This window comes from Balaenoptera ricei, chromosome 10 (genome assembly GCF_028023285.1).
Source record: "Balaenoptera ricei isolate mBalRic1 chromosome 10, mBalRic1.hap2, whole genome shotgun sequence".
Classification (NCBI taxonomy): domain Eukaryota; kingdom Metazoa; phylum Chordata; class Mammalia; order Artiodactyla; family Balaenopteridae; genus Balaenoptera; species Balaenoptera ricei.
In genome coordinates this window covers 55,751,276-55,768,364 of record NC_082648.1, presented here as the reverse complement: position 1 = coordinate 55,768,364, position 17,089 = coordinate 55,751,276, and the positions used below count along the sequence as shown (strand labels likewise).

At 38.3% G+C, this 17,089-nt stretch overlaps 1 protein-coding gene across 6 annotated transcripts in view; it reads left to right on the top strand.

Moving 5' to 3' along the window:
• GRIP1 (glutamate receptor interacting protein 1) overlaps positions 1 to 17,089 on the top strand; it is a 714,453-nt gene that overhangs the window by 533,970 nt on the left and 163,394 nt on the right. For all 6 annotated transcript variants that reach the window (XM_059936436.1, XM_059936432.1, XM_059936435.1 and 3 more), the window contains 3 exons: positions 2,150 to 2,285; positions 4,592 to 4,737; positions 12,041 to 12,124. In XM_059936436.1, the coding sequence (XP_059792419.1) occupies positions 2,150 to 2,285; positions 4,592 to 4,737; positions 12,041 to 12,124 (366 nt within the window). The remainder of the gene's footprint in view (positions 1 to 2,149; positions 2,286 to 4,591; positions 4,738 to 12,040; positions 12,125 to 17,089) is intronic.

Here is a 17,089-nt window from a genome sequence, read left to right as displayed (position 1 = left end):
ACATATTTAAAGAAAATGCAAATAATTTGTTGGGTAAAATTGTTGTATACGTTATGTCTCTGTAATATGGAAAGTCATCATCCATTATGTAATTTTCATTCCTTTAGTTATTAACCTTATTTTTAAAATAATTTATAGCTAGCCTTCTGCCAAGGAGGACTGATAGGGGTTGTTTGTTAAATTGACCTCTTCAACTATCAGTTGGGCCTATGTATGTCTTTATGGGATATATAGAGGGTTGTTCTGTTCTGTGTTAAGAGAGCTTAGGTAAAATGCACACTGTGGTGGACTTTTGTTCCAAATGCTCCTGGTAAATGATGTAAAGGGCCCTGTGCTTTTATGTACTTGACAAGAAATTTGCTTCTTGAATGTCTATCTTTATTTGGTCTCTCATTCAAAATGTAGTAAATGAAGCTGACATCACTCACACTCACTGACTCTTCCTTGGCTTCTATTTTTTTTTTTAATTTTTAATTTTTTTTAATTTTTGGCTGTGTTGGGTCTTCGTTTCTGTGCGAGGGCTTTCTCTAGTTGCGGCGAGCGGGGGCCACTCTTCATCGCGGTGCACGGGCCTCTCACTGTCGCGGCCTCTCTTGTCGCGGAGCACAGGCTCCAGACGCGCAGGCTCAGTAGTTGTGGCTCACGGATCCAGTTGCTCCATGGCATGTGGGATCTTCCCAGATCAAGGCTCGAACCCGTGTCCCCTGCATTGGCAGGCAGATTCTCAACCACTGCGCCACCAGGGAAGCCCCCCCTTGGCTTCTATTTTAAAGAGCAGTAACAACTCGTGTATACAGTGTCATGAAACTGCCATGAAAAAGGAAGTATGCAGGGCTGCTAAGGTCACAGAATCTGGCAATCTTGAAAGTCCTGCCTAGACTGACATTAATACATCGAAATCAGTGGCCTGTCCCTGTTGCCTTCTTTCCCCAAGTACTCTGTTCTCCTCACTAGACCAGGGGAGAGATTATTTCTTTCCCTAACATGATTTGATTTTTTTATCAGCTAATGGGATAGTAGACCAGCAGCAACAATTTAAAAACCTTTATGATAAGCATTCATAAATTTTGAAATTATAATTAACTGTCATGTGTAATAAAGGAAAGGGCAGAGGTGTGTAAGTAATCTTTTTGGTTTTTTGACTTTGAAAAAGAAAGTCTGTTCTTGAATTTTAATATGAGTGTCTCTGATGTCCTAGAAGTTCATAACCCCTGAAATTCATAACCTGATTCAAGAGGAGTTGGAAAACTGTCCAGTTTCCCCATCCCTACCCAGAAAGTGTATGCAGAGAGGGGGATAACATAACAGAGAATTTTAAAACAATGTTTATCATAGTTAGCCTCTGGATAGGTAAATACTGACGCATTTTTATTTCTGAAAGCAAGGGTAGTCTTAAAGTTTTCTTTCTGTAGTGCCTAAAATCAAAAGATGTGGGTTCCCTCTTGCTGCATAGACATTATCCCCACAAGATCAGTGAGATTTTAAAATTTCAAAAGTAGAGAATGAGGGGTTAACAGAAGTTCCCTGGGGATTCTGAGGACCAACCCTGCTTTAACATACTGTGACACAGTTTGTAAGAAATGATGTAAGTCATAACATGAAGCTATTGTACTTTGTTTTCTGAAAGACAAAAAAAGAAAAAGTCAATAATATTTTTCTTGAACCTGTAGAAAGCTCTTCTCTTGTGTCACTTGGCTTCCTCAGCAAAAATGTATCGGGAACTTGGAGTCTGCACTATATGCTTTTGTATCATTATTTAAAATTCCATTCTAGCCCTTTGTCTTATGACTCGCAATTGTTCCCTTTGGAATTACAAGGAGAGACACCAGAGAAAGTCACTTCAGAATGACAGAAAACAAAGGGCAAATATTATCCTTGTACATAAGCCATGTCAGACTATTGTGACTCTAGAGCGAACTACCCCACTGGTACCCATTTTAATAACCTGTAATGGAATATCTGCTCCGCTTTATCTGTATGTTCATCTTTATGAGATACCCTGCAAATTACAATGGAAAAGAGGCCACAGATCTTTTCCCACAAAAGAAAAAGTGCAGAGTTTATGGGGATGAGTCACTTCACCACCCACAAAAACAACCCCTTGCGCTTCTACTGTCATTTACTAAAGCAGATGCTTTTCTTTTAACAGAGGAATTCAAGGGCTCCACCGTGGTTGAACTGATGAAGAAGGAAGGCACTACCCTCGGGCTGACGGTCTCGGGTGGAATTGACAAGGACGGCAAGCCGAGAGTATCTAATCTGCGGCAGGGAGGAATTGCTGCTAGGTAACTGCATTGTGTGAAAATGTAGAAAAAGAAATGCACGATGTAATTAATTCAAAAGTTAAAGCTCCATCAGAAAAGGTCACTAGTACACAAACGACACTGCCATCTGCCGGGCAGAAGCATAGGGGGGCACGTTGCAGAAGCATGGCTTTTCTGGCCTGTGCCAGAATCACCAGGGAGCTCTCGTGTCTTCTCAGGAGCCCCCAGGCTCTCCGAAGATTTTAATTTTAAAGTGTCTGTATGGATCTAGTCCTCAGATTGCCACTGAACAGCAGACAGGCTGCAGTGGGAGTGAGATGGTCCGGTCATCTAACGGGGAACAGATGACGCATACGCTGTGGATGAGGGGAAACTGCCGCAGAGAGACATGACAAGCCTAGAAAAGGAGGGAGGCCCAACTCCAAGTTTCTAAGTAACAATTTTGCTTCTCCTGCATATTCTCAACTTTTCTACTTGTGAGATCTTCCTTTCATTAAGACAAAGAGGTGGTTTCCAAAAGGACAGAAGGCTTGGTTGAGGAGGTCTCATTTTGTCCTTGTTCTGATGAACTGCAGATGGCACTGCGTCTTGCTGACAGCAGAATGTCCTGGGTGCTGGGCAGCGGTACATTTGCTTTGCAGGCAAATTCTAAATCTACCTCAGAAAGAGGGGGTGGAATGCCCAGGTTTCATTCAAAGTGAGGTTAATGTCCCTTAGATCCTGGACACCAATATTTGTGTCCGCATAAGCACAAATTAAGTTTTAGAGTTCTTAACTTATAAAGTGTCACCTGAAATGGTGATTACTTTCGATGATCAACCTGTTGGTACAGTTTATAAGCTCAATCCAATTGATTGCTCCATGATCTGGGGAATTGTCTGTAAAACAGGCTGATGTCAACACAAGCACCTTAGTCTCCTTCCTTCGGGTTTTTTTTTTTTTTGATTGAAGGACAGTTGATTTACAATGTTGTGTTAACTTCTGCTGTACAGCAAAGTGATTCAGTTATACATATATACATTCTTTTTTATGTTCTTTTCCTTTATGATTTTTAAGAGATTTCTTTCCACACCATAGCCTCCTTTAACTTTTAACAGTCGTGGCCAATCCATGATGCTAGGACTTCCTATGTCTCCAGGGCTTCTGCATATGTAGCCCCTAAAGCAAGTGTGATTGGCAGGGGAGAGGGTAAGAATGTGGTTTTCACATGTATTGATGCTATAATTAAATGTAGCGCTGTGCCAGTTATGTTGAGTATTATCGATCACCAAATATTTATTATTTAAGCCACTACCATTTAACAGGTAGTAAACCAAAATAAGTAAAGATAAGATCCCTGCCCTAGGGGGGTTTATGATCGTTGGGGGAAATAAGGCATAAAAAGCATGAAAAGTTTGGGAGCAATAATCGCATTGCATAATAGTAAAAAGCAACAACATAAGGGTTGTCACAGAGCATTAGGCAATTAAGTTGCCAAATAAGTGTCAGTCAGTAAACCTGAGTTAAGAGTGACAACACGTACTGCTGGCTAGAGCGGATTACGGAGGCTTCGAAGGAGGAATGATTGGAGCTAGGCTTATGTAAAACAAATGAACTTGGTATTTTTATTTGGGGAGAAAATATTATTGAATTAAGTCCTATCATAGTTCTTGCTGCCTGCTCTTGGTTTAAAAGTAGAGTTTGACTAAAAGCCCCAGAGTAGCCAAGGTTCTATTATGATGGTGAAGAGAGGATAATGTTACTGAAAGCCAGTACTTTCGTTGTACTTTCTTCTTCACCAATACTTTTTTTCTTAGTCCCGCTATAAGCAATAAATAGCAAAATAAGCTCACCCTCTGGTTGGCCCTGGACACACTCCCAGTGAAGATAACAAAAGTGGTGAAATGTCCAAAAGGCAGGCAGCAAAAATGAGAAGGAATGAGAAGAAAGGGAAAATTCTAGTGTGTCCAGGATCTGGATAATCTGCCCCAAGAGCGCCACCTCTTTATGAGCAGAGCAACTAAAAATAACTTTCTCTTTATTTTGTTTTACGGTACTCCTTAAAAGTAAAAGAGGTAGAGGGTTAGGAAGAAATTGGAGACAGCAGCAGACCCAGTACCGGGCTTCCAAAGTGTGCAGTCAGCATGAGAAGAGGGGTCCACTGAGTCTCTCACCCACCCTCAGCTGCGCACCCACTCCGAGGAACCAGCCACATCCTAGGAGCCAGGACTCCAGCTGCGTCGGCATTCTGGGCTTGCACGCTTATCCACGATGGGGAAGAGGGAAATATGGTCAGACTGGCCTGCGGAAAGGAGGGGTCCACTGAGGTGACATTCTCTGTTTTGCAGAAGTGATCAGCTGGATGTGGGTGACTATATCAAAGCAGTGAATGGCATCAACCTGGCCAAATTCCGCCACGATGAGATCATCAGCTTGCTGAAGAATGTCGGGGAAAGAGTGGTTCTTGAAGTTGAGTATGAGCTGCCGCCAGTCTGTAAGTCATCACAAGCCAGGGGCAGAACAGCTGCACCACGTTTTGGCCTAAAACTATTGGTCCCTATCTTTTTCTCTTTTGACATCATTGTCTTATTACAGGAATGGTAGAGTATAGTTTCTTAATATTTAAAACTTATTTGAATTGCTATAGCCTACTCAGGAAGAATGTAAAAGAGCATAAATAATGATGAAATTATCTAGGACTCATGTTTCATTAAGGCCATCTGTGAACATCATAATTGGACTTAAGCTATTTTAATAAACTGTCCACATACTTATAAATTCTCTGCATTAAGTTCCATCCAGGCTTTTTACTTAGTGACTAAGTTTAGGAAAAGCATGTTTAATGTGATTTCTATTGATTCTTGTATAGTTATGTTCATTTCTGAAGCATGAAAATAGAATCGGAATACATTTTTAAGTAATAATAATAGACATAAAAGTGCAGCCAACATATTTTGAGAGCTTACTGAATGTCCAGCATCATTATAAGGAGCCCCTTTTATTGGTGCACTTAAATCCTCACCACAAAGAAAGTCAGCATAGCAGAGCTGAACTTTGATGTCAAATAGCCAGTTAAATCCCAGCTCCAACTTTTACTAGCTACATGCCTTTGAGAAAGTTACTTAAGCTTCTTGTGTTTCAGTTTGCACATCTGAAAAATGGGGATGATATTAGGAATCTATGGTATTACTCACAGATCTGTTATGAGGATTAAATGAGTTAGTATTTGTATAGCATTTAGGACAGTGCCCGACACTATAAAATTTTTGGTTAAATAATAAATATATAAATCAATCAAAACTATAAGATAGGCATTATTTTCATTATTATTCTCATTTTACAGAGACTTAAGTTAAATATCTTTCCCAAATTAGTAGGCATCAAAGTCAACTCTTTGCTCTTCTGTACTACTGAGAACTCAGACTGATTATTACTAACCAATAATAATTCATTTGTTTAGCAATGACTTATTGGCATTACTATGTTCCAGCCCCCACAAAGTACATTAGTGGAATTTATATTCTAGCAGGCGAAGACAGATATTAAAATAAAACCACCACAGTAAATAAGTTAATTACAATTGACCCTTGAACAACAAGGCGGTTAGGGGTGCCAGCCCTCTGCACAGTTGAAAATCAATGCATAACTTATAGTTGGCCCTCCATATATGTGGTTCCTCCAAAACCAAGGTTCTTCCATATCTGCAAGTTCAACCAACCAGGTATAGTGCAGTACTGTGGTGTTTACTATGGAAAAAACTCCACATATACATGGACCCATGCAGGTCAAACCCATGTTGTTCAAGGGTCAGCTGTATGTTGTATGAATGTTATGGGTCATGAATGCTGTGGGAAAAAGAAAATAAAGCAAGGAGGGGGGTTGGGAGTGCTGGGCTGGGGATGGGATTGCAATTTTAAATAGAGTGGTTAGGAACAGCTTCATTGAGAAAGTGACATTACTCAGCGACTTGAAGGAGGTGAGGAAGTTAGCTGTATGGATTTCTGGGGGAAAAGAGTTCCAGAAAGAAGGAAAAGCCAGTGCTAAGATCAAAAGCAGGAACATATCTGACATTGTTCTAGAAACATTAAGAAGGGCGGTGTGCTGGAGCAGAGTAAGCATGCAGAGAAGTGGGGGGAGGTGGTCTGAAGTGTAAAGGATAGGAGCGTCTGTGTAGGCCATTGGAGGGGCCTTAAGTTTTGCTCTGAATGATGCAGGAAGGCATTGTATGATTTGGGGCAGAGGAGTGACATGATCTGATGTATGTTTTCAAAGGCTCTTCTAGCTGCTGTGTTGAGCATAGACTGCAGGGACAAGGGTAGAAGTTTGGAGGACTATTGCAGTGATTCAGATAAAAGGTGGTGGTAGGGATGGTGACAAGCACTCATACTCCTCATCTATTTTGAAGATAGAGTCAACAGGATTTCCTGATGGATTTAATGTGGGTTGTGCAGAAAGAGAGGAGTCAAGGCCCACAGGAGGTTTTGAGTCTGAGTAACGGGAAGGAAGGAGTTGCCATTAACGGGGGTGGGTAAGCATGGAGGCAGAGCTGACTTGCGAGGAGAAGATCAGTAGTTTGTTGTTTGAAATGCTACAGTTAAGGGGCCTATTTGCCATGCTGAGAGGAAATGTCAGGACGAGAGCTGGAGATACGGTTTGGCGTTTGGGAGAAAGATATGGACTAGAAATGTAAATTTAAGAGTAATGGGACTATAGATGGTGTTTGAAGCTTGGGGACCAGATGACAGCACTCAGAGAGTGAGTGTACATACCAATCATGAGTTCTTATTCCTTTTTTTTTTTTTTAATTTATTTATTTATTTATATTTTTGGCTGTGTTGGGTCTTCGTTTCTGTGCGAGGGCTTTCTCCAGTTGCAGCAAATGGGGGCCACTCTTCATCGCGGTGCGCGGGCCTCTCACTATTGCGGCCTTTCGTTGTGGAGCACAGGCTCCAGACGTGCAGGCTCAGTAGTTGTGGCTCACGGGCCTAGTTGCTCTGCGGCATATGGGATCCTCCCAGACCACGGCTCGAACCCGTGTCCCCTGCATTGGCAGGCAGATTCTCAACCACTGCGCTACCAGGGAAGCCCATGAGTTCTTATTCTTAACATAAAATCTAACACTGAAAATCTAATGGTGATTTTACAACAAAATCCATTGGAATCTGTGTTCTAAAACCTTGCTACAATGTTTTTCATTTTCATTAAGAGCAGGCAGTGAAATAGAGTGTTGAGAGCTTGGGCTGTGTCACTAGTTAAATGTCAGTTTTGTCCCTTTCTAGCTTTGTGACTTTGGGCATTTTATTTAAGTTCTCTGAGCTGTAGGTTTCTCAGCTATAAAACGACTATAATGGATGTAGAATTTTTGTAAGAATTCAAGGCTATAATCCTGTAAAGTATTTAGCTCATAAGCACATACTCACTAAGCCATAGTGCGTCTTAGCCATTATTACCATTATTATTATTATTATTACTACTATTACTACACTGAAAGTACTGTGTTTTCTTGAACTTAAAGTCAGTTTGCTTTGAAATCACTATCTTAAACCACGGCTAAGGAGTTAAGAGGAGTCAAATATCTAGAGCTAATGCTCTTTGATTAAGCATCTGTATTCTAGTGGGTAGATGAATATCAATAAAACACAACCTCTTCCTAAGAGGAACTCTTAGTATAGCTCTCAGGGTGAGGCCAGTAGTGGAGATTTGCTGAGTATTATCCAGCAAATCCAGATAATCCAGAGCTGGGGATTTCGGGGTAGATTTGAAGGAGTTTATGTAGGTCCAGGAGGAAGACGAACACTCCAGGCACAGGATATGGCAAGGAGGTAAGAAGATAGTCCAGTACGTAGGTTGAACTGCAAACGGTTTGGAGTTGCTGGAACACAAAGGGAAAGAGAGGGCCTGGAGAGGAATGAGGTCAGTGAGGTAAACAGGAACCAAGTGAAGGAGGACCTTATAAGCCATGTGGGTAGAGTGTGGGTGGTGTCAAGTGGGCAATACGGAGCCTTTAAAAGCTTTGAAGGCCAAGGAACAGCCATCAGATCAGGGTTTTTAGACTTATTTTAAGAGGTCCAATGAAGAACAGATCAGAGGCTATAAGCCCCAAGGCTGTTATAATTTCCCAAAAGAGAGGTAATATCCTGAATAACTATAGCATTAGTAGGGTTAAAGAGGAGAGGGTGGGCATCAGAAATATTCAGGGGTTGGTGATTATACCAGCTTTTCCTCCCTCACACAGTAAAGCTGATGGAAAAAGAGAAAATATTTTTAAACACAAAAGTGTGAATTTTGTGGTAGAAATCAGATAGAAGAGGTCTATACGCCAAGGATTATCTCTGTCTCCTTCTATTATGTTAGATAAATTGATCAGATCTGTGAGTTCAGGGAGGTTGAAGGGATTAATAAGCTTCCCTTTCACTGTGCTTAGACAGCCAGAGCAGGAGCAAGCCAGCAGCAGTGAGGGCCCGGGAGGAGAGCTGCCTGATGAAAGGTAGGCCACCCGAGGCCGAGACTGTAACTCTCTCAACAGTCACAGCAATCTGAGGCTCAGCCAATCCCAGAGTCCAGAAAGAATTGGAGGAAGGTGTGTGTGTGTGTGTGTGTGTGTGTGTGTGTGTGTGTGTGTGTGTGTGAGAGAGAGAGAGAGAGAGAGAGAGAGAATGGTACAGAGACAGAGATCTGATAGAAGAAAAATGGAACTTTGACCTTGGGCAAGCCACTTACCTTTTCTGAGATTCAGTTTCTTAGTGAAAATGGAATAGTCGATCTTCATGAGCTCAAAAGTTCTTTCTGACTCTAAAATTATGTGGTGTTTTGAGACCGTATTTAGAGAGAATGTTACCAGGCTGTATCTTGAGTATTAATGTGTTCAAAGTTGGTCTAGAGGAGTGCCTTCAAATTTTTTGGTCACATAACCCCTAAAGAATTTTGAAATATTACATAATTCTCATCCAATTTTTAACACCTAAAATTCTTTATGATAAACTACAGTAGTTGGATAGGATATAATTTTTAGCATGATGTTTATTTTATACATCTTTGAATACCATTTCCATTCAAACCTTGGAGCTACAGATTTACCTCATTTGTTTTATGGGAAACGTCTGCCACAGAGTCTTATTGTCAAAGGCGGTCCTCACTGTTAAACCATCAGTTAAATCAGACTAGCTTTTCATTGGAAGGAATGCTTCCTTAATTCAAATAAATATGTTAAAGCATGTCCCTGTGACAGCCTTATTACTTCTCATTTCTAATTCTAAGAAAGATAGACAGATGATAGATGATGATGGTGATGATGATGATGATGATGATGATGATGGGGAGGTGCGGCATGGTGGGCGTCCCGGGTCTCCTCCCCATGGTTCATTCTGGGATGTAGTCTGAAGAAGCATCAGCTACCCAGGGGAAGCTCTTCCTGTGGCAATGGCAGAGGGAAAACAAGACAAGCCCAACCACAGGAGCACATTTCCAGACTCTGCTCACATGTCTTAACACCCCATTGGCTAAAGCAAGTCAGCTGTGCAAACCCAATGTAATGAGGTGGGAAAGTGCACAACTCCTATTCTCCTATGGGAAATAGTATATATTGATAATTTAGAAAAACTAAATCCACCATAGTAAAATAGAGAATGTCACTTTATGTTATGGAAGTATATGCATATGCACATTTAGAAACAAAGGACAACAGTACAACTAAAATACTAGGGAGGAGTATTTTTGCATTATAAAATTGGTTTCTACCTAGCCTTCCTATGTGCCCAGTTTGATTTTTTGGGTAAGCCCCTTAATTGGATCTCTATGTCCACATACACACATGTGAAGTAATGAGTAAAATTCACATGGCCAAACAGGATGTCTGGTGCTGAATATGAAAACCCAGTCGCCAAGAGCCAGTCATGCAAATATAAATTATAAAGACCAAATCTATTTCATTAAATATATTAAAATGTAGTCAACATTCCCATTTATCTTTGTAAATGATGAACAGCAATAGTGTGGATAATCTAAAGCTGTAGATAATCCCCGAAGTCTTTATATTGACTTTAGATTTGTTTGTAAGATTTTATGGTCAGCAAGGTTTAGTTCAAGCAAAATTGAAATTACAGTGCTTTGCATCCCCAGAACAGACACTTAGCCAACAAGGACGGGTGGCCCAGAATTAGAATTTGGTTGTATATAATTGAAAGTTGATTTAATGATTAAATGAAATAAAATTTGTAAACCGCTTTGCAGAGTTCCTTGCATACAGTAGATGCTCATTAATTATTTCTCCCCATATCTTTTCCCTAATAGAACAGAAAGATCATGTTCTTAACCAGTTTCTTCAAGTGGCTTGTTGGGTCATGGAAATAAGAAAACATTTGGTTTGAACTAAATTTTTTACATTTAATTAAAACTGTACCTCAACACTTGCAGCTATTTGTATGCCCTGTTCCTAGCTGATTAGAATAAACTGAAATTCCCCTGATAGCAAGAATATGACATTTAATTAAATCAGCAGCGTACCAAAACATTTTGTTCAGCTGTAGGTTTATGTTGTTTTTTTAGCAGATCCAAGTTCTTATTGTACTTTATGTCCCAACTGGCTGTGTGCAGTTTTGTGAATTTAACTGTGTACTTTTCCTAATCATGTCCATTCCTTTGAGGATTCAGAATTTCTGATAATTAAAAAATAATTATAATTAGTGCTTAATTAAAATTACTTCCTATTTCTGTCAATGACAAGAAACGTTCTTTTCAAAGATACCTTTAAATTCTGTCTGTTTCTTGTTGACAGCTTGATGTAATAAGCCCTTCAGGATCTAGTAACAATGTAAAAAATGTGTCATTGATAATGAACACAGCCTTAGACAGTTAGACATCACTGTACAAATTCAAGACAAGGAGCTAAGACCATCAAATTCTATAGATTGCCAACTCTTGTCTCCATGAATAAAAATATCCTTGTATCCATAATGATAAAATATTTTTTTAAATCTAGCAAGAGTATACTGTATAATCAGAATTACTCACTAGTTTCTTGAAAAAACAGTCTTAAAGAGTAGTTTAGTTACTATTCATATAACTTATCCCCTCGTGTATAATGTAATTAGAGATAGCAACTTGGCAATGCAATTTCATTTTGTGAAATGAGAGCAATAACCAGGCAAACACAACCTAAGCATGATAGTATCAAGTAAAATTAAGTAGATCTTTATTAGTCAGTAATAATATTTTGAATGTACTTCAAATTTCTTTTTCTCTCCAAGTGTCATTCAGGTTGCTGATGTCTTTGTTTAACTGCTATACATCATGTCAGAAAATCAATTTGCATTAGCTTAACGTATTAATGATAATCTGAGAGTAATACTTTTCCTTCTTGTGCTAGCTGCAAAAGTAAATATAGAGACAATAATTATTTCATAATTTTTATAAAAATCATATTATTTTTGCATTATACAAAGGGAAAACAGTTCTATTTATCATATGAAAATTGTCTCTCTTGTTATATAAAATTTTAACAATGTGAGTATTATGCTCTGTCTAAAAACTGGCTACACAGGAGCAAAGGAAGTATCTCTGATTTTGATTCCACCTGGACCTATATAAGTCATTTATGCACATGACTATTTTATGGTATTTGTATGTCATTCCAATTATTTTTTGTAACATTTTCTTTAAAAACAGATTTTTTTGCTGTTTTATTACTCAACAAGAATTATTTGCAACAAGGAATCTGTAGTATTTTATGCCTATCAAAAAATCCAGAGATGTTATTATGATGTAAGACTTATATTTCCCTCTCTCTTTCCTGCATTCAGCTGTTCAAGGATCGAGTGTTATTTTCCGAACGGTGGAGGTCACGTTACATAAAGAAGGCAATACCTTTGGTTTTGTAATACGAGGTAGGTGGCGGTTAGAAAATAGAACTAACAGATATTCTTGGAGAATTTGTCAGTGAAATACTGGGAGTGAACTAGAAAGTCATCCTAAAAAAAACTGATGTCTTCTGTGTCTAAAGTCACATTATAATATTTGCACCCATTTTTCTTTAAAGAAATAAAGCAGTAATTGGGAATCCAAGTGGAATCCAAATGATCTAGCTAATTTATTCCAGTTTGTTAATACAGAACAAGAAGCTATTATTTGTAAACCTTGTGAACTCACAGTCATCCTACTGATTTGCCACTTGTCAACATGTCTTTTGTCTTCCCTTTTATACTTTTCTATATCACTGAGTCAAAAATGTTGATGAATATGGATGATTTGATATAATGCACTAGGATTAAGTAACTTTGTTTAAATTGTTTTCTCCTAAAATACATATTGTTACTGTAGCTTCCACCTGATGTGCATCAGCTCAGTTCATCTTATTTTGGAATGATATGAATAATAAAAATGTCAGGTGACTCCAACTTGTCTACAAAACCATTAATTCTGAGCTGTAATTCTGGCTTTTATTATTTTAGTTTTCTTATTAGTAATTTCATCCCTTAAAGATTACACATACAAGGGACTTGCCTGGTGGCGCAGTGGTTAAGAATCCACCTGCCAATGTAGGGGACATGGATTCGAGCCCTGGTCCATGAAAATCCCACATCCCGCGGAGCAGCTAAGCCCGCGAGCCACGACTACTGAGCCTGCGTGCCACAACTACTGAAGACCGCACACCCTAGAGCCCGTGCTCTGCAACAAGAGAAGCCACCCCAATGAGAAGCCTGCGCACCGCAACAAAGAGTAGCCCCTGCTCGCCACAACTAGAGAAAGCCCACGCATAGCAACGAAGACCCAACACAGCCAAAAATAAATAAAGAAATTTATTAAAAAAAGACTACACATACATTAATAACTCATAATTCCTAGTATGACAGTGAGGTTCAATAGGGAACTAGGTAAGCATCAGGAATTTTTTAACATTTCTTGATTTTTTAATTTGTTTTTACCTATTACATTTTGTACTTCACCAGAGTCAAAATTATTAAGACATTAATTAAAATTAACTAAGCATCTTAATAAATGTACATGCATCAAGGAATAAAACAGATGTGTTCACTTACACAGACTTGCCTTAATGACTGAGCTTTGGGCATTAGGTTCAATTCTGTGTGAATCATTTAGAAAATCAATCAATCAAATATTCATTAAGGGCATGTCAACATGTCAGCATCAGGCAGAGTACTATGGAGTCATGAGACAGGACCCCTATCTACAGGAGATTACAGTCCAGTGAATTTAAGACGTAAGTTGATAAAGTACCCAAATGAACATTAGAGAAAACAGGCAACTAGGAACCCATGAAGTGGTTTAGACCAGTAGTTATTACACTTTTCTAACCAAGTCCTACATTTAGGTGGAACAACAGACCCCAAGATCATTTACCTTAACCATTTTCAAATTTCTGTGCAAAAAAACTAGATGAATATAATGAAAAGTCAGTGTACAAGTAATTTTAGCTTGGAGGGTGGTATATACAAATCTGGTTTTGAAATATAAATATGAAAGAGAGGCACACTTGAATCGCATGCCTACAAGCCTGATTATTGAAATGCTGCAGTAAAAAATACTGCTGGTGCAGATATTCATCACTAGCTGCTGTATGGTTAATCAATAAAAAATCAAATTGCTAATGAAAGAGCTAAACCAGCAGTAATTTATCACTTAAGAACTAAAAAGAATAGAAGCAATTGCAATCTACAACCACCTCAAGACAACTGATGATATGATGCTAACAAATGTCCCTCCCACAATTTGCAGGAATTTCAAATATCCATGTGTGCATGCCTAGTAAGAATTTTTTAATATGAGCCTAGACTCCTACCTAGTACATGGTAGGCACTTAATAAATGGAAGAATGAATGAATGAGGGCTAGATTTGTGTGGACATCAGACTTCTTGGCATTATACTGGTTTTAAAACCTTAGTAATAATAAGCCAATTTTGGTTTATGAGTACCAAATTTTTGTAGGTTTTAATAACTCCCTTAGTATGTCAGTTGAACATAAAAATGTGTCAAATTTTACATAATTTTTAATGAGAATAAATAAAGAACTTATATTTTCAAATCAATTTGAGGCCCATCTGGAGGATCTTCTTGCTCAAAAGGTGGCCATTGCCCATCCCATAAGAGTTACTGGTTAATCGCAAACAGAGTTGCAGAATGAGAAAGTACTGTGGATAAATGCTATCACGGCAGGTAAAACATTATGGCATAGATGGGATTTGAGCTTAACTTAGATCAATGGGGAATACCAGGACATTCAGGGAGGAGAGAGGGAAAGTTATTGCAGATGAAGCATATTCATTTAGTGCTGGAGAATTTCTTCTTACCCAATTAGGATGGGTCTTTTAACAAAAAACCAGGCTTTTAGCTGATGAATGGAATTACGTTTCTAATGCTATATGTCACAGATCCAAACACCTTCACTGCCCAAACAATAGAACCTTGTACCCATAAAATGAAAAATGATGTTCTGGTCTAAATCATGGAGAGTTAAATTTCTGTTAATTCCTTTGCCACCAAGCCAGAAGATGATTTAGGTTAACAGGAAAAATCAGTGAACTTATTTATAAAACAGAAAGAGAGTCACAGATGTAGAAAACAAACTTATGGTTACTGGGGGGGAAGGGAGGGAGGGATAAGTTGGGAGACTGACATATACACACTACTATATATAAAATGGATAACTAATAAGGACCTACTGTAGAGCACAGGGAACTCTACTTAATACTCTGTAATGACCTATTTGGAAAGAGTATCTAAAAAGGAGTGGAGATACTTTGCTATAGAGCACAAACTAACACAACATTGTAAATCAACTATACTCCAATAAAAAAAATTTTTAAATAGATGAAAAAAATTGTGATAAATTTTTTTAAGAAAAGGAAAAATCACTCTGCCACTAATTTGCTTTTCACTTTAGATGAGGAAATTTCTCTAGTCATTCTCAACTATAAAACTGTAGGTATGTGTACTCATTTAACATATGAAGCCCAATATTCAGATTTGGTCTGCATTGTGTCCCTGGCATTGATATTTTTCTAATAGCATGCCAGGTGGGTCATGTTAATGGGCAACCAGGATTGAAAATACGACTGGTCTCTGAGGGGTCTTTACTATGCTTTACAGCTCCAAACATCTAGAACGTAAGTAAAGCACAAACTAAACTTGGCTCATTATTTCAAATAATGACAAAATGTCACATACCAATAAATTTAGAGTTATCTCTCTCACACTTTAACATGTATTCACTGTTACATACTTGTATTTGGACCTCCAAATCAAAATAGTGGAAAGGTTTCTTGCTGTCTTCAGCCTCTTTCCTCTTTCCTCTTCTAAATCAATACCCCTCAGGGGATACCCCTATCTTTTTATGATCACCTTGCAAAAAAGAAGTTACATAATGCTATTTATATAAATATGGTTAAGCATGTGCTGTAACTTACCATCAGGATTTTCATTAAATATTTTCTGAAAAAATTCTGAATTTTCTTTTTTAATTAAGGAAATATTTTAAAAGAAGCCATAAAATTGATTGAAAGAAATAAATACTGAAATAGAACTTTTACCAATCAACCAGACTGAATAAATCTCTTGTAATAGCAATGAACATAAAGGAAGCATTTGCTTTCATCAAAAACAGTGAATGCCTTTTAAATTTTCTCTTAGGTTAGGTTCTTTAAGCTGACCTCTTTACGATTGCCAAATTTGGGAAATGGCACTCTGTTCTACGAGACAAACATTAAATGATACATGATGGTGAGAGGGTACACAGCAGAAGCAAGAAGAACTACAGTCCTGCAGCCTGTGGAATGAAAACCACATTCACAGAAAGACAGACAAAATGAAAAGTCAGAGGGCTATGTACCAGATGAAAAAACAAGATAAAACCCCAGGAAAACAATGAAATGAAATGGAGATAGGCAACCTTCCAGAAAAAGAATTCAGAACAATGATAGTGAAGAGATCCAGGACCTCGGAAAAAGAATGGAGGCAGAGATCAAGAAGATGCAAGAAATGTTTAACAAAGACCTAGAAGAATTAAAGAAAAAACACCTAGAAGAATTAAAGAACAAACAAACAGATATGGATAATACAATAACTGAAATGAAAAATACACTAGAAGGAATCAATAGCAGAATAACTGATGCAGAAGAACAGATAAGTGACCTGGAAGACAGAATGGTGGAATTCACTGCCACTCAACAGAATAAAGAAAAAAAGAATGAAAAGAAATGAAGACAGGCTAAGAGACCTCTGGGACAACATTAAATGCACCAACATTCGTATTATAGGGGTCCCAGAAGGAGAAGAGAGAGAGAAAGGACCTGAGAAAATATTTGAAGAGATTATAGTCGAAAACTTCCCTAACATGGGAAAAGAAATAGCCACCCAAGTCCAGGGAGCACAGAGAGTCCCAGGCAAGATAAATCCAAGACGAAACATGCTGAGACGCACAGTAGTCAAATTGACAAAAATTAAAGACAAACAAATGTTATTAAAATCAACAAGTGAAAAACGACAAATAACATACAACAGAACTCCCATAAGGTTAACAGCTGATTTCTCAGCAGAAACTCTACAAGCTAGGAGGGAGTGGCACGATATATTTAGAGTGAGGAAAGGGAAGAACCTACAACCAAGATTACTCTAGCCAGCAAGGATCTCATTCAGATTCTATGAAGAAATCAAAAGCTTTACAGACAAGCAAAAGCTAAGAGAATTCAGCACCACCAAACCAGCTCTACAACAAACGCTGAAGGAACTTCTCTAAGTGGGAAACACAAGAGAAGAAAAGAACCTACAAAAACAAACCCATAACAATTAAGATAATGGTAATAGGAACATACATATTGATAATTACCTTAAAAGT